The sequence below is a fragment of the Chiloscyllium plagiosum genome, unplaced genomic scaffold (assembly GCF_037043375.1).
Source record: "Chiloscyllium plagiosum isolate Xiang-an unplaced genomic scaffold, Cpla_swu_hap1 HiC_scaffold_27, whole genome shotgun sequence".
Taxonomy (NCBI): Eukaryota; Metazoa; Chordata; class Chondrichthyes; order Orectolobiformes; family Hemiscylliidae; genus Chiloscyllium; species Chiloscyllium plagiosum.
In genome coordinates this window covers 35,379,666-35,404,410 of record NW_028270165.1, presented here as the reverse complement: position 1 = coordinate 35,404,410, position 24,745 = coordinate 35,379,666, and the positions used below count along the sequence as shown (strand labels likewise).

At 46.5% G+C, this 24,745-nt stretch overlaps 1 protein-coding gene across 1 annotated transcript in view; it reads right to left on the bottom strand.

Moving 5' to 3' along the window:
* Nucleotides 1–13,639: 13,639 nt before the first annotated feature.
* LOC148143581 (uncharacterized) overlaps nt 13,640–24,745 on the bottom strand; it is a 58,802-nt gene continuing 47,696 nt past the window's right edge. The window contains exon 5 of the mRNA XM_087974378.1: nt 13,640–16,246. Coding sequence (XP_087830504.1) covers nt 14,983–15,897 — 915 coding nt within the window. The 5' untranslated portion in view covers nt 15,898–16,246 and the 3' untranslated portion in view covers nt 13,640–14,982. The remainder of the gene's footprint in view (nt 16,247–24,745) is intronic.

The window sequence follows — 24,745 nt, the reverse complement described above, 5'->3', positions numbered from 1 at the left end:
GCTGGGGTCAAGGTGTTGAAGTGGGGATTGGTGAAGACAGAGGGTACAACCTGATGGTCGATGGGAGAAAGGAATCTGGTTGGTGGCAGGGAAGAGTGAATGGGAGGGGCAGAGCCCGTGAAGGGAGTTGGGGATGGGAGGGGAGAAATTAGACAACTCCAGGTGGAAGATGAGGTGTTGTTCCTCCAATTTGTGGATTGGATCGTTGTGGCAATGAAGGAGGCCAAAGCTGGTCATGTCAGAAAGGGAGAGGGAACAGGAATTAAAATAGGTGGTGACTGGGACATCTGGTCAGCCTCTGCAGACCCTCTTGCCCTTCCTTGTTTTAGCAAAATGCAACCCCTGGCTTTTATCCACACCTCTCTTATGCACATACTCTCTGACACATGCACATATTCTCTGACACATTCACATACTCTGACACACGCACACATCCCCAATACTCACCCTCGCACAGGCTGATACTCCATAACACTCACTTCACCAAGCAAGCACGCATGCAAAAACACACTCACGCACAAACTCACATGGAGACACCTGTGCTGCCCTGCATAGTTTGCAGAAATCTCTTCTCTCCAGAGAATCCCCACAGTGTGGAAGCAGGTTACTCGACCCAACAAGTCCACCTGACCCTCCAGAAAGTAACCCCCCTACCTCCATTTCTCTACATTTACCCCTGACTAATGCACCTAACCTGGACATCCCTGGGCACTATGGGTAATTTGAGTATGGTCAATCCATCCTAACCTGGACAAAGTTAAAAATCACATAATATATTGGGTGTGGGCGTTTGCACTCCCTTTTTGATTTTCTTAAAAACCTCCTCCTCTGCTTTTGGTTGCACTTCAGTCCCACGCTCCTGATCTTCGGGCACCCGGTATGGAGGAGGGAGGGCAGGTCTGAAGACCTCCTCGTGGGTCTGCTCCTGGGCCTGGCCAAACTGGCCATCAACAGGTCCAGGCAGCGGGCCGTGGTGGGGGTCGTTAGGGCCGACTGCCTGCCCCTCTTCCGCGGTTACGTTAGAGCCCGGTTGTTCTTGGAAAAGGAGCACGCTGTGTCCACCAACCCCCTGGAGTTGTTCAGGGAGAGGTGGGCGCATTATTTCCCCCTCTAACTCTATTTTGATTTAGTCCCTACCCTCCCCTTCACTGTTTTGATCACACAGCGCTGCCCTTTGATGTGAAGGGCAGTGCTTGTCACTGGCCACTCGGGTGTTTTCCTATCTTCCTGGTGGTGGAAATTGAATAAAGATTCATTCACTTTGTGTCTCTCACTGTGTCTCACACCTGCACACACACACCATGGGTGCTAGGGAAAAAAAAAGCACTACCGCGGTTAGGCAGTAGTGTGGGGGTTTAAAAAAAACGGAGTAAGAAAAAATAAACAGGAGTAAAAAAAAAACACATAACACCAAGCTATTTGGAAGCACTGGCTTTCGGCACGAAACTCTTTCATCAGGTGGTTGTGGAGAATAAGATCATAAGGGACAGAATTTATGGAAAAACATTGCAGTGTCCTGCCACTGAAATTATATATTGAATAAACCTGGATTATTAAGTCTTCCATCTTTTCAAATGGGTTGCAGGCATCATTAATATGTAAATCTCCAACTTCCTGTAAGGCACTTCTCAACATAACTTAAGGTTTTGTAACAAAGATGACATCTCAGCTCAGACAAAGCATTAAATGTGTGAGGTCAGAGTCCAAACCTTGTTCTATTTCCAAAGTCAAATTTACAAAATATTATATGTATTGACTGTCTGCAGATTGTGCATCTTTAAGCAAAATAGAATGTATCTGCAAATAAAAATTCACCCCCATGGACTTGTGTGTACGCGCGCGTGAGAGAGAGAGAAAGTCTACTTCCGTGCTGTACGTGTCTATCTCTATTTGATAAGATGCTTCATTTCTGGTGTAAATATTGTAAATCATAGCTGGGTACTAACAGTTCGATGTAAGGGTGAGAGGATCCTCAAGTTGGGCACAATCAGAATCCTGGGAGAGTCCTATTTCTGGTTTGCTTCCTAATGAACAGAAATTAAGCACTAGCACCTATTTATTTCTCATGTTGTTTCATTTTTCTTGTTTGATTCTCTGCTATGACTACACTTTTGTGTCTGGTTGGTTGGGAGATTGGGAGATTGTGCATTGGGCTTTGATTGACTGACTGAATATTTTATTGTTCCAGAAGGTGTAAAAAGAGGGGGTGGGCGTCAAAGCTTCAGCAGAAATCCAGTAGAGCTAAGAACAGACTGACATCTTATTCTCTGGGAACAGGGAGATCAGAAGACAGAGAAATGAGGACCTGAAATGGAAGAGGGCGGCCTATGTAAAGATGAGGCGTGAAGGTTCAATTGGGGCGATTGAGAGTTATAAGGTAGCCAGGAAGGACCTGAAGAGAGAGCAGCAAGGAGGGGACATGAAAGGTCCTTAGTTGGTAGGATTAGGGAAAACCCTAAGGCTTTCTATAGGTCTGTCAGGAATAAAAGAATGACTAGGGTAGGAATAGGTCCAGTCAAGGATAGTAGTGGGAAGTTGCGTGTGGAGGCTGAAGAGATTGGGGAGACACTGAATGAATACTTTTCGTCAGTATTCACTCAGGAACAGGACATTGTTGTCGATGTGAGTACCGAGTCACAATTAAGTAGAATGGATGGCTTTGAGGTAGGTAGAGAAGAGGTGTTGGAAATCCTGGAAAGGGTGAAAATAGATAAGTCCCCTGGGCCTGATGGCATTTATCCTAGGATTCTCTGGGAAGCAAGGGAGGAGATTGCAGAGCCATTGGCCTTGATTTTTATGTCCTCGTTGTCTACAGGAGTAGTGCCAGAAGATTGGAGGCTAGCAAATGTGGTTCCCTTGTTTAAGAAGGGGAGTAGGGATAACCCTAGTAACTATAGGCCGGTGAGTCTCACTTCTGTTGTGGGTAAAATCTTAGAGAGAATTGTAAGGGATAGGATTTATGAACATCTGGATAGGAATAACGTGATCAAGGATAGTCAGCATGGTTTTGTGAAGGGCAGGTCGTGCCTCACAAACCTTATTGAATTCTTTGAGAAGGTGACTAAGGAGGTGGACGAGGGGAAAGCAGTAGATGTGGTGTATATGGATTTTAGTAAGGCGTTTGATAAGGTTCCCCATGGTAGACTACTGCAAAAAATACGGAGGTATGGCATTGAGGGTGAGTTGGAGGTTTGGATTAGGAGTTGGCTGGCTGGAAGAAGACAGAGGCTAGTAGTTGATGGCAAAGGTTCATCTTGGAGTGCTGTCACTAGCGGTGTTCCGCAAGGATCTGTTTTGGGACCATTGCTGTTTGTCATTTTTATAAATGACCTGGAGGAGGGGTTAGAAGGTTGGGTGAGCAAGTTTGCGGATGATACGAAAGTCGGAGGAGTTGTAGACAGTGAGGAAGGATGTGGCAGGTTACAGCGGGATATTGATAAGCTGCAGAACTGGGCAGAAAGGTGGCAAATGGAGTTCAATGTAGCTAAGTGTGAGGTGATTCATTTTGGTAAGAGTAATAAAAAGATGGGGTACTGGGCTAACGGTCGGATACTTGGTAGTGTGGATGAGCAGAAAGATCTTGGTGTCCATGTACACAAATCTTTGAAAGTTGCCACCCAGGTAAATAGTGCGGTGAAGAAGGCATATGGCGTACTGGCTTTTATTGGTAGAGGAATTGAGTTCCGGAGTACTGAGGTAATGTTGCAGTTGTATAAGACTCTGGTGCGGCCGCATCTGGAGTATTGTGTGCAGTTTTGGTCCCCATACTATAGGAAGGATGTGGAGGCACTGGAACGGGTGCAGAGGAGGTTTACCAGGATGTTGCCTGGTATGGTAGGAAGATCGTATGAGGAAAGGCTGAGGCACTTGGGGCTGTTTTCAGTGGAGAAAAGAAGGTTTAGGGGTGACTTGATAGAGGTGTACAAGATGATTAGAGGTTTAGATAGGGTCGACAGTGAGAATCTTTTTCCACGTATGGAGTCAGCTATTACAAGGGGGCATAGCTTTAAATTAAGGGGGGGTAGGTATAGGACAGATGTTAGGGGTAGATTCTTTACTCAGCGAGTCGTGAGTTCATGGAATGCCCTGCCAGTAGCAGTGGTGGACTCTCCTTCATTATGGGCATTTAAACGTGCATTGGATAGGCATATGGAGGATAGTGGGCTAGTGTCGGTTAGGTGGGCTTGGATCAGCGCAACATCGAGGGCCAAAGGGCCTGTACTGCGCTGTATTCTTCTATGTTCTATGTTCTAAATCAGAGCGGATATCAGACTACCCTGTGGTCAGTGCTTTGATTAGCAGTGGCAACCCTCTACCTTTACCTAGCTTCCCATTTGACTACCACCTCGATATTCAGGATCCAATCCTTGTCATCCTGAAGCCATGTTTCTGTAAGGAGTCTCAGATCATAATTATTCTCTTCAATGTGTGCAGACAATTCATTTACTTTTGTTACAGTGCAGCACACATGCAGAAACACCACTTTTTGTTTCCATTTTTGTGATCTTCAGAATCCAGTTTTGATTGCTGGTATATTTACTCTCCTTGTCCCTTTCTATCATTCTCTGATGTTCATTTCCCACATCACTACATTGCTCACCAGCCTTGATTTGGATTGACCAGGCAAAATTGCTCATCATGTCCAGGGATGTGCAGGTTAGGTGGGTTAGCCATGGGAAATGCAGGGTTATTGTTTCATAGTAATAGAAGCAGGAGTAGGCCATTTGACCCATCCAGCCTGCTCCGTCATTCATTAAAATAATGGTAAAACTGTCTATCGTCTCAGCTCCTCCTCCCTGCATTATCCCAACTATCCTTAATTAACCTACCATGCAAAAACCTAACCAACTGTGTCTTCAATATACTTAATGAGGCTGTCTCTACTGCTTCCTTGGGCAGAGAATTCCATAGATTGACTACGATCCAGGAAAAATAGTTCCTCCTCATCTCTGTCCGAAATCCAGTCCTCCAAATTATGTGGCCTCGTCTCATCCACCAGCAGAAATATCTGGATAGGGTAGGGTTTCATCCCTACAGTGCAGTGAATTCCCACTTTCCACCAAAGTCCCATACATAACTGGATATTAATCTACCTACATCTAGGTGGATAGGCTGGGACTTTTCTCACTGGAACACAGGAGGTTGAGAAGTAACCTTAGAGATTTATAAAATCATGAGGGGGGGAGATGAGGTGAATGGTGTGTGTCATTCCCCACGGGCGGGGATTTCAAGATTAGAGAGCAAATTTTGAAGGTGAGAGGAGAAAGATTTTAAAAAGACTTCAGGGGCAGCATTTTTTTTTAAAAAGAGTGATTTGTGTGTGGAATGAACATCCCGACACAGTGGTGGATGCAGGTACAGTAACAACATTTAAAAGACATTTGGATAAGTACATGAATAGGAAAGGTTCAGAGGGATATGGGCCAAACACAGGCAGGTGTGACTAGTTCAGTTTGAGAACACAGTCAGCATGGATTAGTCGGACTGAAGGGTCTGTTTCTATGCTGTATGACTCTGTAACTGTTCTGTACTGGACTTAAAAGCCATTTTCTCATCTTCCCCCATAAACATCCTCCTCTTGTTCAAAAATCAAATGAACTCCGCCTTGAATATATTCAATGATCCCCTAACTGCAGGCAGGCATCCCCACTTCTGAACTCATTTCCACTTGCTAATATGCCACTTGCATTGCTCGCTGCACCTGACAACTGGCATTGACTGTTTTAGAAGGACGCTGAAGCCCCTTTGTACATCCACACGTCATTCCTGATGAAGGGCCCGTGCCTGAAGTGTCAACTCTCCTGCTCATCGAATGTTGACTGAGCATTTCCAGCACCACACTTTGACTCTGATCTCCAGCATCTGCTGTCCTCACTTTCTCCATATCCCAATGTCACCATTTAAACAATGCATCTCTTTTCTGCTTTTTTTTTTAAACACAGCAAAGGCTCTAACTTCACATTGGGGTACTGTATTTGCCATGTGTTTGCCAATTGTGGCATTCGGGAGACAGAGGGTAAACGTGGGGAACGGTTCGCCGAGCGTCACAGCTGGGTCTGCATAGGCCGACCGGACCTCCCAATCACCACCCATTTTAATTCCCCTTCCCACTCCCTTTCTGACATGACCATCTTAGGCCGCCTCCATTGCCACAACAAACCAAACTACAAATTGGAGGAACACCACAACATCTTCCACCTGGGCAGCCTACAGCCTGGAGGACTCAACACTGAGTTCTCCAATTTCAAATAACCTCCTTCCCCACTCCTCGAATCCCTTCCCAGGCTCTTCCCCACCCCTCCCTGCCCCCAACCAGATTCTTTCCTCCCAGTGACCAACCAGTTTGTACCCTCTACTTGTCTCCACCTATCCCCAATTCACCACCCTGCTCCCAGCACACCCTTGTTCTGCAGCTCTTCCAACACCCACCCCCAGTCCTGAACTAGGGTGACACCCAAAGCAAGGAACATGCGCAATGCTTGTTGACACAGAGGAACGTATGCAATATGCTCAGTGGTGATGCTGGCATTATTGACAGATTTTGAAGTGTCCAAATGCCAATAGGAGGAAAAAAAAGGTAGAACCACAACTTTTTTCCCCATCTGGCTCGATATTTTGTGGCTTTTCCGTCTTGTCTGGCTGCTCAACTTTCTTATGTCTTTTCCCTAGTGTAGGGGGTGAAGGTCTGCACTAGAGGGCCTAGGTTCAGGGTGAGAGCAGAAAGATATAAAAGGTATTTAAGGGGCAACGTTTCCATGCAGAGGGTGGTGCGTGAATGGAATGAGCTGCCCGAGGAAGTGGTGGAGGCTGCTACAATTAAAGCACTTAAAAGGTCTCTGGATGGGTATATGTATAGGAAGGGCTTAGAGGCATGAGCCAAGTGCTGGCAAGTGGGACCAGATTAATTTAGGATATCTGGTTGGCATGGACGGGTTGGACCGAAGGGTCTGTTTCCGTGCTGTACATCTCTACCATTCTAAATAATAAAATGTATATTGTGACAAATTACAAACTATATCCATGTTAATAAGGCTCAGTACACCACACACTTCACTAACCATTCTCAACAGGTCCTGCCCCTTCAATGACTGAGGAACATCCGCCTCCAGAATGCTCACCGGCTCCTGCCTGCTGTACAGCCGGCCGGTGTGGCCGTGACACAGCAGCTGCGCCAGGAAGGCGGCGGTGCCCAGTGACGGGTGTCTGCCCCGGGCCGCACGGCGCCATTTTCCTAACGGCCGCCCTCCCGCCGCTTCCCCGCTCGAGCGCCTTCTCCTCCCAACCGCCTTCGCCCCCGCGTGACGTCTGCATGGGGGGATGGGCGGGGCCGGGGAGCCTCACCGTCACCAAGCCACAGCCACCTCGCGCTACAACTGCTACCTGAAGCGGGAAATCTGCATTTTAAAAGGGACATGGACATTTAATGGACTATTTCTGCAAATAAATCGAAATGGACAAAATTACATTCAAAGGGATGTAGGCACATTCAAAGGGATATCTTAATATGCAAAATGACGCAGTCATATCAAAATGAATCTACATTTCGAAGAGACGTTGCCCTATTTATAAGTAGAAATGATGCTTTAAGAGACAGTCATATCTAAAGGGGTAAAGATACATTATCGAGGGACAAGATTGCGCTTAGAGGAACATAACACATTTAAAGGGCATAACTATATTTGAAGGGGCATTTTTATATTTAAAAAGACACATTGAAATCTCATAATTAAAAGTACATGGTAATATTTAGAAAGCGTGACCATGTTCGAAATAGTGCAGCCACTTTATAAGAAAAGGGATTTGGGCTGGGGCGCGGGGGAGAAGGGGCGGGGGGATAAGATTTAATTTTTAAGAAAATAAGCAAGTTATTACGATTTGGAATGATCTTGAAGGGATGATGGCAGCAGTAAGTGGCAAACGTTAATACAAAATTCTTGAAAAGAAAATGATTCCAGATATATGCGGATGCAGGAAAATAATTCAACAAAAGAGCCATTACAAATTTATGGAGCAAACAATATCTTTTTGAGAGATATAAATGGGAGCATCAATATTTAAGTAGGAATTCCAATTTTTGTTCTCCTCCCAAAAATCTGTCTTGTCAGGATGCAGTGTAAGCCAGTACAATTTGTTATGCCACAGTAGGCCTTGCAACTCAACCTCATTGTGTCTTCACCCAATATTCACATCTGTGTGCTTAGTCGTCAAGCTTTCAAGGGAAAGAAGGGATGATGGAAAATACTGGCTCTGCCAGTGCTGCTCACATTTCATGAACAAATAAAACAGATCATGGTGCTGCCACCACTGCAGGTGTCAGAATTAAATGATCAGAAAAATTCTGAACTCACTACAAACAGTTTGTGCACAATGCCGTTATTTCTACTTATTCTTATTATTTTGACTGCGATTTAGTCTGTACCAAATTAAGAGCAGCCTTGGTTTACGTTTCATTGGCAATTCTACATGTTGACTTTCTATTATCACAATCTCTTTGACATTCTTATATGTATTGAAATTAATCTTCAGATTGTTCACAACTGAATGACATTACCAGACCGAAAATTCAGAGCTTAAAAACGTTTTGGCATTTGATGAAGTTATTTGGCAATAGCAATAGCAAATGAAATATCAAAGAAATACAAAGTTATGAGGAGGGTTACATATCTTGTTTAACCAAATGCAATGGCAGTGCAGAGAATTTCAGAAATGCGCAATAAATATTCACAGTGTACCCCTTATTCAACTCATTCAAGAATTTCAAATTGTGTTTGAGGCAATTCAATGGCAAATGGCAACATTTGTTTGTTAATACACTCACCATAAATTGTGAATATGATTTTGATAAAAATAATCTGTTTAATCCCAAATGGAGCAATTAAGTGCAAAGTTACTTTCAACCATTTAATAAAACACTGCAAATTTTATTTCATATGAAAATACATTCATTTTATAAAATCTTTACAAAGGAAATATATTAAACAAAATAGCTTTCCTGGGTGTCAATATTTACAACAGTTATGCAGCTATTATTTGGCAATCGACCAACTAATTGAAATAATTTCAGAATAAATTAGCTGTTTCATTATTATTCATTGAGATATTTTAATTAAAATGTCACAAAGGAAATCTTTAACACAAAGCAAAGTTAGATAAAATACAAAAGTATCTTGCAGAATTCACTTCAAATCATATCTGTTGAATCACAAAAAGATGATGCTCAATGTACTAAATGATGGACAATCACTGGTAATGATGGAAAAATATTGTAAAGAATGTATATATCTCAATTATATCTTAAATGAATATTTACTCTGCCTTGGACAACAACAACTGAAAAGTTGTTTTGACAAATTGAAAACTACAATAGCAAAGCTTTAGAAAATCCTCCACTGAGCCAAATCTTGAATAAAAGCTTTTTTCAGGAAATCCTTTAAAGATTTCAGGCTTCTCCAGCTTCAATTAGCTGAAGAAGAAAAAAATGCATCTGGTTGGAGACATGAATAGAAAAGAATCAGAGGGCTATGCACCAAATGCTGGCAAATGGGTCACTAGATTAATTTAGGATATTTGGTTGTCTGGACTGAAGGGTTTGCTTCTGTGCTCTACAACTCTACGACTCTATTTCTACATCGTCAGAATCAATTTCTCAAAACTAGGATTAGGCCATTCATCCTTTACAGCCTGTCTTGGGCTGTGGCCTAACTACGCACGTTTCAATGCAAGTTTCAGAAAGATTTCAGCAGCTCTTTTCAAAAAGTGAACATGCTTTCAGACTTTAACAATGTTTCTGAATATATCAATGTAACTATTCTCAATGTTAAAGATCAGCCATTTCAGAATGTCATTTAAACGTAGAGCTTTTCTAACAATAGGTGTGAATTCTGTCTGTGTCCCAATATCGAGTCAGACTGACATGGTTATTCGAAAAGCTCTGCATTTAAATGACATTCTTGAAGGTAATTTGAAACAAATTCTGGGATTAACGTACCAAAGAACAGAAGCCCATTCTAAAATATGAAAGATTTAATCTAAAATTGTTTAGTGAAGGACATCTCCATGACCGTGGACTCCTTTGGCTATAAATTCTGTAATCATGACCTTACTGTCCACGACCACCTGATGAAAGAGCAGCACTCTGAAATGGAGTGATCAGTAAAAATGTCTCATTTGGATCACCCAAGGTTAGAAATGGAAGCATCTCTCTTCAAGGTTACAGTTTGATTTGCCCTTTCAACGTTCTTGAAATTTAAGGGGTTCCATTGTCGGGTTCAATTCTGATCCATTAAAATCAGTTTCCAGTCTCATCGGAGTGCAGAACCAACTCAACTGACGGAACAAACAACACAACTTTTCGGTTTGCTTTTTAGATGTGACATCTTCTCTCCGTCCCTCTCTGGTGACCCAACAGGACTACCAGAGCTGGAAGTACCATTCTCGAAATACGATTGCTGACCTATAATTTTCTTTTGCTGCTAAACATAAGGATTTAAAAGCTGCCAGCCTGATCTCGCACAAAGCACAAAAACAGACTGTTCACCCGTGCCTGCGCAGAGGAGAAATTTCAGGAGGAACAGATCACAAAATAACAACTGTTACCAGTCCCACAGCACGTGTTTCCTTATCAAAGTTAAAAATCTCACAACACCAGGTTATAAACCAACAGATTTATTGAAACTTTAACGTTTGGAGCACCGCTCTTTTATCAGGTTGGTTGTGGAGAATGAGATCATGATCATGGCATTTATAGCCAAAGGAGTCCAGTGTCATGGAGATGTGATATATTAAACAATTTTAGATTAAATCTTTCATCTTTTAGAATGGGTTTCTGCTCTTTGGCATGTTAATTCCAGAACTTGTTTTTAATTACCTTCTCAAGAAAGTCATTCAAATGCACAGCGTTTCTAACAATAGGTGTGAATTCTGTATGGGTCCCAGGGTTGAGTCAGACGGACATTTTTCTTAGAAATGTTGTGCATTTAAATTACATTCTTGAGAAGGTATTGTTTTTAGATTAGGGTGTAGGTTAGGCTGGATTGGCCATGCTAATTTACCCTTATTGTTCAGGATATGCAAGGAAGGGTGGATTAGCTATGAGAAATATGAAGTAAGGGGGTGGGTCTGGGTAGCAATGGTGCTAAATGCCTTCTTAACCATCCAGTCTACCAGTTCTTTGCAGGTTGCATAACTATGTATCTGAACCCTCCCAGGTCTCTGTTTTAACTATACAAGTCCTGTCCTTCCTTGTTTTAGTAAAAATGCAATCCCTTGCTTTTATTCATACCTCTCTCATATACGCACACCCTAACATGCTCACAGGATCAGTCCTCAGCAGAGGCCTCACCTTCATTCCCCTACGCTCTCGGATTAATGAGTTCAACACACGGCGTGACATCGAACAATTCTTCCACCGCCTTCGCCTCCGCGCCTACTTCTTCAACCAAGACTCTCGCCCACACTCTGACGACCCCTTCTCACGCCTCCAACACACCCCATCCACCTGGACACCCCGTGCTGGCCTCCTACCTGCCCTCGACCTCTTCATAGCCAACTGCCGCCGCGATATTAACCGCCACCTGAACTCCCCCACCCCTCTCACCCTCGGAACGCGCAGCCCTCCACTCCCTCCGTTGCAACCCCAACCTCACTATCAAACCAGCAGACAAGGGAGGCGCGGTAGTAGTTTGGCGCACCGACCTTTACACCGCTGAGGCCCAATGCCAGCTCGCAGACACCTCCTCCTACCGTCCCCTTGACCATGACCCCACCCCCCACCACCAAACCATCATCTCCCAGACCATCCATAACCTCATCACCTCGGGGGGATCTCCCATCCACCGCCTCCAACCTCATATTCCCACAACCCCGCACCGCCCGCTTCTACCTCCTGCCCAAAATCCACAAACCTGACTGCCCAGACCGACCCATTGTGTCTGCCTGCTCCTGCCCCTCCGAACTCATCTCCGCATACCTTGACACGGTCCTGTCTCCCTTAGTCCAAGAACTCCCCACCTACATTCGGGACACCACCCATGCCCCCCACCTCCTCCATGATTTTCGCTTCGCCGGTCCCCAACGCCTTATCTTCACCATGGACATCCAGTCCCTGTACACCTCCATCCCCCTTCATGAAGGATTCAAAGCCCTCGCTTCTTCCTTTCCCGCTGTACCAACCAGTACCCTTCCACTGACACCCTCCTTCGACTGACTGAACTGGTCCTCACCCTGAACAACTTCTCTTTCCAATCCTCCCACTTCCTCCAAACGAAAGGAGTAGCCATGGGCACCCGCATGGGCCCCAGCTATGCCTGCCTCTTCATAGGATATGTGGAACAATCCAACTTCCGCAACTACACTGGCCCCACCCCCACCTTTTCCTCCGCTACATCGATGACTGTATCGGTGCCGCCTCATGCTCCCACGAGGAGGTTGAACAGTTCATCCACTTCACCAACACCTTCCACCCCGACCTCAAATTCACCTGGACAGTCTCAGATTCCTCCCTCCCCTTCCTCGACCTTTCTATTTCTATCTCAGGCGACCGAATCAACACGGACATCTACTACAAACCGACCGACTCCCACAGCTACCTGGACTACACCACCTCCCACCCTGCCCCCTGTAAAACACCATCCCATTCTCCCAATTCCTTCGTCTCCGCCGCATCTGCTCCCAGGAGGACCAGTTCCAGAAACGTACAATCCAGATGGCCTCCTTCTTCAAGAACCGCAATTCCCCCCCCCCCCGGACGTGGTCGACGATGCCCTCCACCACATCTCTTCCACTTCCCGCTCCTCCGCCCTTGAGCCCCGCCCCTCCAACCGCCACCAGGACAGAACCTCACTGGTCCTCACCTACCACCCCACCAATCTCCATGTACAGCGCATCATCTGCCGTCATTTCCGCCACCTCCAAACGGACCCCACCACCAAGAATATATTTCCCTCCGCTCCCCTATCAGCATTCCGTAAAGACCACTCCCTCCGTGACTCCCTCGTCAGATCCACACACCGCCACCAACCCAACCTCCACTCCCGGCACCTTCCCCTGCAACCGCAGGAGGTGCAAGACTTGCGCCCACACCTCCCCCCAAGGCCCCAAAGGAAACTTCCATATTCGCCACAGATTCACCTGCACCTCCACATACATCATCTATTGCATCCTCTGCACCCGATGTGGCCTCCTCTATATTGGGGAGACAGGCCGCCTACTTGCGGAGCGTTTCAGAGAACACCTCTGGGACACCCGGACCAACCAACCCAACCACCCTGTGGCTCAACACTTCAACTCCCCCTCCCACTCCACCAAGGATATGCAGGTCTTTGGACTCCTCCATTGCCAGACCACAACAACACGACGGTTGGAGGAAGAGCGCCTCATCTTCCGCCTAGGAACCCTCCAACCACAAGGGATGAACTCGGATTTCACCAGTTTCCTCATTTCCCCTCCCCCCACCTTGTCTCAGTCAAATCCATCGAACTCAGCACCGCCTTCCTAACCGGTAATCTTCTTCCTGACCTCTCCACCCCCACCCCAGTCTAACCTATCACCCTCACCTTGACCTCTTTCCACCTATCGCATTTCCGACGCCCCTCCCCCAAGTCCCTCCTCCCTACCTTTTATCTTAGCCTGCTGGACAAACCTTCCTCATTCCTGAAGAAGGGCTTCTGCCCGAAACGTCGATTCTCCTGTTCCCTGGATGCTGCCTGACCTGCTGCGCTTTTCCAGCAGCACATTTTCAGCTCTAACATGCTCACACACTCACAGACTTATACTCCATCACACTCACACTTTACCAAGCATGCACACACTCTTACATGCACTCTCACACACAAACTCACATGCATACACACACAACTCTATGGAGTAAATTTGTATTGGCAGAATTATATTTGCAGATACTTTCAATTTTCCTCACAAAGCACACAATCTACAGGCAGTCAATCCATGTAATATTTTATATATTCCTACTTTAAAAACAGAACTAGTCTGATTCAAGATTGGGATACTGATAGACTCGAACCTCACAACTTTAATGTATTGTGTGAGCTGAGATGTCACTTTTTAAAAAAAATATAAAACCATAAGTCATCTCAAGAGCATGACTTAGATGTTGTTCTTGGATTTACATATTAATGAACCGAAACCTGCAACCCATTCTAAAAGGCATCAGTTGCATGACACTATGAATTTTGCTATAAGATGTGTGTCTTACGATCCTGCTCCACAGCTACCTGTGGAAGGACCGGTGCTCCGAAAGCTTGTGCTTCCGAATAAATCTGTTGGACTATAACCTGGTCTTGTGTGATTTTTAACTTTATCCACCCCAGTCCAATACTGGCACCTCCCCATCGTTTCCAGTGAACACAGCCCATACCTCCCAGTGCTGCCAGTAAACTTTACAATGCCAATGAAACAACACAGTACCTGCACTCCTGAAAAATTTACAATATCTAATGATACTAGCTACCCATTCACTGCTCCACCCGATACACAACATTGAAAACTTAGTGCAGGAGGCTGAAAGAAATAAGCAGCTTTAAAACAAAAACCTCTTGGAGCTCAAAGCTTTCAATGAGAGTCTGAGCCCGCGGTAAGTTCAGGTAATCTTTATTGTGACCCAACTTTGTTAAAGCTTCAGATCCCTCCAGCAAAAAGGTGTAGAAAAAGTAGCTGCTTTTTAAACAGCTCAAGGTCAAAGCGTGCATACTTCTCACACCCCCCATCCTACCTCACTTTCTTTACTGTTGGTCATCACCAAGTTGTCCTTTGTAATTGGATCCTTGGTACAGCCGTAACCTGGAGGAAGTATTGCCTCACTCAGCAATTTCACCCCACCCTAAAAACGGTTTCATCATCAGATTCTGAACTCCAGATTTCTGACCGAATTCCAATTCCGTGATCTGCTGCGGCTGGATTCAAACTCAGGACTCCCAGGAACTGGGTTGATAGTCCAGTCCCTAATGGCACTCGGTTGTTGCTCCTTCAATCATCCTGCGATGGCACGTGAACTCGTTGGTGCCTCCGCAGGTGGGAGGAGCGGATGAAGGCCTTCCCACACTCTGTGCAGCCGAAGGGCTTCTCCCCAGTGTGGATCCGCTGGTGGGTCTGGAGATTGGAGGAATCGCTGAACCGCTTCCTGCACTCAGGGCAGCTGAAGGGCCACTCCCCTGTGTGAACCCTCTGGTGTCTCAGCAGGATGGAGGAATTGCTGAAGGCCTTCCCGCACTCTGTGCAGGGGAATGGCCTCTCCCCCATATGGATCCGCCGGTGGGTCAGCAGAGTGGCGGAATTGCTGAAGGCCTTCCTGCACTCGGGGCAGCTGAAGGGCTTCTCCCCAGTGTGGAGACACTGGTGCTTCCACAAGTTGCTCACCTGACTAAATCTCTTCCCGCAGTTGGGGCAGGTGAACGGCCTCTCCCCTGTGTGGACCCGCTGGTGAGTCAGCAGATGGGAGGAATTGCTGAAGGCCTTCCCACACTCGGGGCAGCTGTAGGGCTTTTCCCCCGTGTGGGCCCGCCAGTGGGTCAGCAGGTCAGAGGAATGTCTGAATGCCTTCTTGCACTCGGAGCAAGAAAACGGCCTCTCACCAGTGTGGAGTCGCCTGTGTGTCTGGAGGTTGAAGGAATTGCTGAAGGCTTTCCCGCACTCGGGACATGGGAACGGCCTCTCCCCTGTGTGGACCCGCTGGTGAGTCCGCAGGGCAGAGGCCTGGGTAAAGCCCTTCCCACACTCAGGGCAGCTGAAGGGCCTCTCTCTGGTGTGACTGCGCAGATGAGTTTCCAGGGCAGATGGGACATAGAAGCCTTTCCCACAGTCACCACACTTCCATGGTTTCTCCACAGGGCAGGATTCCTCAGGTTTTTCCATGGCCGAAGCTTCAGCCGCACACAAACGCATGTAGAGCCCCTTCGCACCGTGATTTCATCTTAACAGGCGGTATAGCTGTTACACGCTCCACACTCAGTGCACTGCAACAGTAGGTCTCTCATCCAGTCCCACTGATACTGGAAATGTACTCGAACAGGAACCAAAAAGCTTTGCTCCTTCTCACAGAATCGCAGTCAAAAATCGTTGTGGTCCTGATGGATTGAGTGACCGTGAGACATTGACACCAAAGTGAGGACTGCTGACTCACTGTCAAAAAGCACGGCACTTGAAAATTCACAGCACATCAAGTAGCATCCGAGGAGCAGGAGAGTTGATGTTACAGTTGATTTTGAAACTTCTGACTTCAGATCTTCAAACGCTGTAAAAAGAGAATATAAAAGCCATCACTGTCAGTCCAGGGTAGAAATTCAGAACAAGCGATTCTGCTTTCTGGAGAACATTCTTTTCTTTTATTATTCCACAAAATTGAAAGCGCCATCCCATTCTCTCTCTCCCCCTCTGTTCTCACTCCACTTTAACTAATTCTCCTGAAGGTGCCGATTCAGGATCTTACAAGAGCAGAAAAGCAAAAACGTCAAGACTTATGGGCGGCATGGTGGCACAGTGGTTAGCACTGCTGCCTCACAGCGCCAGAGACCCGGGTTCAATTCCCGCCTCAGGCGACTGACTGTGTGGAGTTTGCACGTTCTCCCCGTGTCTGCGTGGGTTTCCTCCGGGTGCTCCGGTTTCCTCCCACAGTCCAAAGATGTGCAGGGTCAGGTGAATTGGCTATGCTAAACTGCCCGTAGTGTTAGGTAAGGGGTAAATGTAGGGGTATGGGTGGGTTGCGCTTCGGCGGGGCGGTGTGGACTTGTTGGGCCGAAGGGCCTGTTTCCACACTGTAAGCAATCTAATCTAATCTAATCTTATCTCTCTGAAACTCCACCTGAAAGTTACTATCTTTCACGTCATTGGCATAATGCTGAGAGTGAGCAGGTCTGATTTGGAAAGCAAAATAAAGTGTGCCAATTCAAGATGAACCTGCAATGCAGCTTCTTGAGGAACAACCTCAAGAAATGGTTAATGTCCCCAGGAAGGGGAGCATAATGAGACACCAAGGTATTAACACCGACACCAGAGAGAGAAACTGAACATACAGACGTGGCAAACGTTAGTGGAAAGCCAGAGTCATATACACACAGAAACAGGCACAGGCACTTCAGTCAAACTCTTCTGTGCTGACCAGATATCCTAAATTAATCTAGTCACATTGGCCAGCACGTGTTCCCTGGCCCTCTGAACCGTTCGTATTGACACACCCGTCCAAATGCCTTTTAAATGCTGTAATTGTCCCAGCCTCCACTACTTTCTCTGGCAGGTCATTCCGTACACACATTCACACCCGCCCAAACCTCGGGAAATAGTTGTCTCATTCGATCTCTTTTAAATCTCCACGGCCCCTCCCCCGCCGCCCTCACCCTAAACCCTCTAGTTCTGGACTCCCCCACCCCAAGGAAAAGACCATGTCTATTTACCCTATCCATGCTCCTTCTGATTTTATAAAAGTCTATAAGGTTACCCCTAAGATTCTGGCGCGGGCTGGGGAAACAGCCCCATCATATCCTTCTGTCCCTCCTCACCCGGGCAATTAAGACACATACCTGAGTTTGCAGAGTCTGCTCCCTCCCTGGATTCACTCCAGTTGCTACCAGTGAACAGATTTTCTCCCTTAGATTGAAGAGTTGCCCAGCGAAAGGGTTTTACTCTGAACCGAGCAGAGCCACTTCCGCGTTGTGACGTCATCGATGCGTCGAGGCGGCAGAGGGAGACACAGGAAGGGGAGGGGCGAGCAGCGGGGAGGGGGGCGGAGTGACGATCGGGGTCAGGGGCGGAGCGACTGGGTGGAGCGAGAGGCGGGTACAGAGGCGGAGCGCGGCCGGGACAGTGGGAGGAGCAAGTGTCGAGTGACGGCGTGCGAGACGGGGCGGGACGGGGCGTGACGAGTAGAAGGGGCGGGGCGAACGGCGGCTCCGCACTGCGCCTGCTCCGGACTAACGGCCCGCACTGCTCTGCACAGTTTGCAAAAATCCTTTCCCTTCAGAGAATCCGCACAATGTAGAACCAGGTCACCCGGCCCAATGAGACCACACCGACCCTCCGAAGGGTAACCCACCCACATCCAATCCCCTTTCCCCTCCTGCCCGATATTTACCCCCCGAATAGACCTCACCTGCACATACCTGGGCACTATGGGTAATTTAACATGGCGAATCCACCCTAATCTGCACATCCCTGGACCATGTGGGGCAATTTAGCATGGCCAATCCACCCTCACCCTTCACAGATTAACTACTCTCCGGGAAAAACAGCTCCTCCTCATCTCTACCTTGAATCTACTCCCCCTAATTTTATGGCCGAGTCTCATCCCCCAGCAAGAACTACTGGACAGGGCAGGGAGCTGGTGGGCGTGGGTCGGGATGGCATGCTCTTCAGAGGGGTTGAATGGCCTACTTACACACTGTAGAGATTGAATGATTTACTGCAGTCGTGTTTGCTCCGGATCACAGCGCGCAGAACCTCCCACCTTCCACCAAATCAAAAGACAAGTCCCACCCTGCCCTCTCGTATGTGTGTTATTTGTCTGCATAATCGTTTGCAGTGAACACGGCCTAAACCCCGCTGCTGTCAGTAAACTTTAAAATGCTCAGGAAACAATGAGGTATTGAAACCGTAAGGTTTCTAATGATAACAGTGACTGATTCACTCCTTCTGATGGACAGCAGTGGAAATACAATGCTGGAGGCTGAAAGAAATGAGCAGTTTAAAACAAGAACCCACCTAACCCTTCACTCAGCTCCCCACTCAGCACACTGTACTTACTGCGGTAAACCTTAAAGCACTTCATCCCCACAGTGCAATGAATTCCCACTTTCCACTAAAATTCTGGATGTACTCATTCACTCAGTTGCTGTCCCACAAATTACAGATTTCACTGTAACTTGTTCTGTGCAATGAACCAGAATTGATCAGGGACCTCGAAGTGAAGGAGCCATTGGGAAGTAGTGACCATAATACAATAAGCTTCAATCTGCAATTTGAGAAGGAGAGGGTACAATCGGAAGTGACAATATTTCTGTTGAATAAAGGGAACTATGGAGCTATAAGGGAGGAGCTGGCCAAAGTTCAATGGTGCAATACCTTAGCAGGGATGACAGTGGAGGAACAATGGCAGATATTTCTGAGTATAATGCAGAAGATGCAGGATCAGTTCATTCCAAAAAGGAAGACAGATCCTAGGAGGAGGCATAGGTGGTCATGGCTGACGAGGGAAGTTAAGAAACATATAAAGTTAAAAGAGAAAAAGTATAACATAGCAAAGATAAGTGGGAAAATGGAGGACTGGGAAGCTTTTAAAGAACAACAGAGGATAACTAAGAAGGAAATACACAGAGAAAAAATGAGGTACGAAGGTAAACTTGCCAAAAACATAAAGGAGGATAGTAAAAGCTTTTTTAGATAAGTGAAAGGCAAAAAAATGGTTAAGACTAAAATTGGGCCCTTGAAGACAGAAACAGGGGAATATATTACGGGGAACAAAAAAATGGCAGAAGAATTGAATTGGTACTTCAGATCTGTGTTCACTGGGGAAGACACAAGCAGTCTCCCTGAGGTAACAGTGGCTGAAGGACCTGAACTTAAGGGAATTTATATTTGCCATAATTTGGTGTTGGAGAGACTGTTAGGTCTGAAGATTGATAAGTCCCCGGGGCCTGATGGTCTACATCCCAGGGTACTGAAGGAGGTGGCTCGAGAAATCGTGGATGCGTTGGTGATTATTTTCCAGAGTTCGATAGATTCGGAATCAGTTCCTGCGGATTGGAGGGTGGCTAGTGTTGTACCACTTTTTAAGAAAGGTGGGAGAGAGAAAGCAGTAAATTATAGACCAGTTAGTCTGACCTCAGTGGTGGAAAAGATGCTGGAGTCTATTATAAAGGATGAAATTACGACACATCTGGATAGTAGTAACAGGATAGGTCAGAGTCAGCATGGATTTATGAAGGGGAAATCATGCTTGACTAATCTTCTGGAATTTTTTGAGGATGTAACTCTGAAGATGGACGAGGGAGATCCAGTAGATGTAGTGTACCTGGACTTTCAAAAAGCTTTTGATAAATGCTTCATAGGAGGTTAATGAGCAAAATTAGGGCGCATGGTATTGGGGGCAAAGTACTAACTTGGATTGAAAGTTGGTTGGCTGATAGGAAACAAAGAGTAGTGATAAACGGCTCCATTTTGGAATGGCAGGCAGTGACCAGTGGGGTACCGCAGGGATCAGTGCTGGGACCGCAGCTTTTTACAATATATATTAATGATATAGAAGATGGTATTAGTAATAACATTAGCAAATTTGTTGATGATACTAAGCTGGGTGGCAGGGTGAAATGTGAGGAGGATGTTAGGAGATTACAGGTGACCTGAACAGGTGAGGTGAGTGGTCAGATGCATGGCAGATGCAGTTTAATGTGGATAAATATATGGTTATCCACTTTGGTGGTAAGAACAGGAAGGCATATTACTACTTAAATGGAATCAATTTAGGTAAAGGGACAGTACAAAGAGATCTGGGTGTTCTTGTACACCAGTCAATGAAGGTAAGCATGCAGGTACAGCAGGTAGTGAAGAAGGCTAATAGCATGCAGGACTTCATAACAAGAGGGATTGAGTATAGAAGCAAAGAGGTTCTTCTGCAGCTGTACAGGGCCCTGGTGAGACCATACCTGGAGTATTGTGTGCAGTTCTGGTCTCCAAATTTGAGGACAGACATTCGGGCTATTGAGGGAGTGCTGCGTAGGTTCACGAGGTCAATTCCTGGAATGGCGGGACTACCTTACGCTGAAAGACTGGAGCGACTGGGTTTGTATACCCTTGAGTTTAGAAGACTGAGAGGGGACCTGATTGAGACATATAAGATTATTAAAGGATTGGACACTCTGGAGGCAGGAAACATGTTTCCGCTGATGGGTGAGTGCCGAACCAGAGGACACAGCTTAAAAATACGGGGTAGACCATTTAGGACAGAGATGAGGAGAAACTTCTTCACCCAGAGAGTGGTGGCTGTGTGGAATGCTCTGCCCCAGAGGGCAGTGGAGGCCCAGTCTCTGGATTCATTTAAGAAAGAGTTGGATAGAGCTCTCAAGGATAGTGGAATCAAGGGTTATGGAGATAAGGCAGGAACAGGATACTGATTAAAGATGATCAGCCATGATCATATTGAATGGTGGTGCAGGCTCGAAGGGCAGAATGGCCTACTCCTGCACCTATTGCCTATTGCTCCCAGTAAGGGCAAAACATCTTTGAAAGCTGCTCTGAAAGTGCTCTGACTCTTCTGCTTTCAACAAAGCTGATTAGAGTTATAAAGCATGGAAACAGACCCTTCGGCCTAGCTTGTCATGCCAACCAAATATCCTAAATTAACCTAGTCGCATTTGGCCCATATGCCTCTAAATCCTTCCTATTCATGTACCTATCCAGATGCCTTTTAAATGTTGTCATTATCTGGTAGTTTGTTACACACATGCACCATCCTCTGCATGAAAACCTTGCCGGTCACGTCCCTTTTAAATCATTCCCCTCTCACCTCAAACATATGCCCTCTAGTTTTGGACTCCCCTACCCTGGCAAAAAGTGCTTGGGTATTTACCCTATCCATGCCCCTCATAAACATCTATAAGATCACCCCCATAGCCTCCAATTCTCCAGGGAAAATATCCCTGGCCACTTCAGCCTCTCACTGTAGGTCACAAGCATGGCAACAGCCTTGTAAATCTTCTCCAACCACTTCCAAAGTTTCACAACCTCTTTGCTATAGCAGGGAGACCAGAACTGAACACAGTATTCCAAAAGTGGCCTAAACAATGTCTTATACAGTTGCAAAATGCAACACCTCTCATTTCTCTAAATTATCTCCATCTGCCACTCCTTGGCCCATTGGCCCACCTGAACAATTCTAATTTATAATGAACTCTCTTTCCTCTCTTATTCCCTAGAAGCTGAAAATCTCCATCCCACATACTCTCTTTCCATTTGCCAAACCTAATCCCTGTTGTACCTCATCCTGAAGGTTCTGCTTCATGCTGACTAACAGGCCCACACTCAGGAGAGATCTAATTGAAACACACAGAATACTGAATGGCCTGGACACAGCGGACGTTGGGAAGATGTTTCCGTTGGTAGGAGAGACTCCGACCTGAGGACACAGCCTCAGAGTAAAGAGAAGGCCTTTTAGAACATAGATAAACATCAACCTCTTCAGCCAGATAGTGATGAATCTATGGAATTCATTGCCACAGAAGGTTGCAGAGCCTAGGTCACTGAGTATATTTAAGACTGAGACACATGTTCTTGAGTACCAAGGGAATCGAGGGTTATGGAGAGAAAGCAAGACAATGGGATTGAGAAACCTATGAGTCACAATTGAATGGTATGAGCAGACTTGATGGGCTGAATGGCCTACTTTCTGCTCCTATGTCTTATAGTCTTTTGCTGTCCTGGACACAGTAAGAGAACTGGGAACAGAAGTCAGCCATTTGGTCTTTGGAGCCTGCACCAGCATTGAACAGATCATAACTGGATATGAATCTAACTACATCTAAGTGGATAGGCTGGGACTTTTTCACTGGAGCACAGCAGGTTGCGAGGTGACCATATAGAGGTTTATAAAATCATGAAAGATATAGATGAAGTGAACGGCGGGTCTTCTTTCTCTGGGGTGGTTTCAAGATTGGGAGCAAAATTTGACGGTGAGTGGAGAAAGATTTTAAAAAGACATGAGGGGCACCAGTTTTTAAAAAAAAACACAGAGTGTGGTTTGTGTGTGGAATAGATGTCCAGAGGAAGGATGCAGGAAACGTAACAACGTTTCAAAGAAATTTGGCCAAGTACATGAATAGGAAATGTTTGGAGGGATATGGGCCAAACACAGGCAGTTGGGACTAATTTAGTTTGAGAACATAGTCAGCATGGACTAGTTGGACTGAAACTGTTCTAAAACCATTTCCTTGCCTTCCCCTGGAAACATCCACTTCTTTGTTGTTCAAAAATCAGACGAACTCAGCCTTGAATACATTCAATGACCCCCTAACTGCAGGAAGAAATCCCCACTTCTGAACTCAATTCCTCTTGTTCACATACCACTTGCCTTGCTGATTGCTTGCTGCACCTGTCTGACAACTGGTACTGACTGGTGTGGAATGACGCTGAGCCCCCTTTGTACATTCACACATCATTCCTGATGAAGGGCTCATGCCCAAAACGTCAACTCTCCTACTCCTTGGATGCTGTCTGACCTGCTGTGCTTTTCCAGTGCCACACTTTTCGACTCTGATCTCCAGCATCTGCAGTCCTCACTTGCTCCACATCCCAATACATCACCATTTAAACAATACATCTCCTTTCTGCTTTTGTTTTCACAGCAGAAGCTATAATTTTACATTGTGGTACTGCATTTGCCATGTGTTTGCCAATTGTGAACTTCTCTACATCGGGGAGACTTGGGGAACAGTTCACCAAGCATCGTACCTGGGCCCGCAGAGGCTGACCGGACCTCCCAGTCACCAGCCATTTTAATTCCCCTTCCCACTCCCTTTTTGACATAACTATCTTTGGCCTCCTCCCTTTCCACAATGAATCAAACTGCAAATTGGAGGAACAACATCCCATCTTCCGCCCGGGCTGCGTAGAGTTGGGAGGACTCAACATTGGGGAACTCAATTTCAAATAAGCTCCCAATCTTTCTAGCTCCTCCTCCTCCCTGCCACCTTCCTCTCATTGATGGGGGCTCTAGGGTGGGGCTTGGAAGAACAGAAAGAGAATGGACGGAGGCTGGGGAGAATAGAGAGAGAATGGACGGAGGCTGGGTGGAGCTGTGGAGAACAGAGAGAGAGAGAATGGACAGGGTAGCAGAGGGTGAGGGAGAGGAGAAGGACTTGGGGGGGAGAGAAAGGCCTGCGGGGCTGAGCGTGGGGGACCCAGAGAATGGGGGGGAAGGGTCTGAGAGGGAGAATGTGGGAGTAGAGTGTTGGGGGGGGGGGGCGGCAGAAGAGAGAATGGTGTGGGGTGCAGAATGTGAGGGGAGACAGAGAATGGACGGGGACAGAGGGTGGGTGGAGAGAGAGAATGAGTGGCAAGGAGAGGGTGGGGGCAGTGGAAGAATGGGCAGCAGAGAATTGGTGGAGAGAGAAAATAGACAGGGAACAGAGAGGTGGAGGGTGAGGGGAGAGAGGGAGGATGGATGGGTGGGCAGAGGGTGGGGAGAGGGAAATGGACATGGGGCACTGTGGGTGGCAAGGTGGGAATGGACAGGAGGCGCTGTGGATGGACAGGGGATGCTGAGGGTGGTGGGGAACAGAGAAGAGGTGCTGTGGGTAGCAAGAAAGGAATAAGTGACCTCAAGGACAATTTTTTTTATGCAGAGGGTGGTGTGTGTGTGTGTGTGGAACAAGCTGCCAGGGAAGTGGTGGAGATGGGTACAATTACAATATTTAAAAGGCATCTGGGAGGGATATGGGCCAAAGGCTGGAACTTGGGACTGGATCAGCTTGGGACATCTGGTCAGCATGGATGAGTTGAACCAAAGGATCTGTTTCCGTGCAGTGTGTCTCCAGATGTCTATAACTCTGTGATTGAAACCAGACCTTTTTACTGATAATCTTCCTGCTTGACTTTTGTAGCGCACCCAGTTTCAGGAGATTTGTGGTGGGTACAAGTGGCACATGTCTCCTATCATGGGAATTCTGGAAAATATAAAGGGGCTGTTAAAAGTACTTCAACTTTGGGAACACTGGGTCTTGTGGAAGCAGGGCATTTGACAAACCTTTTC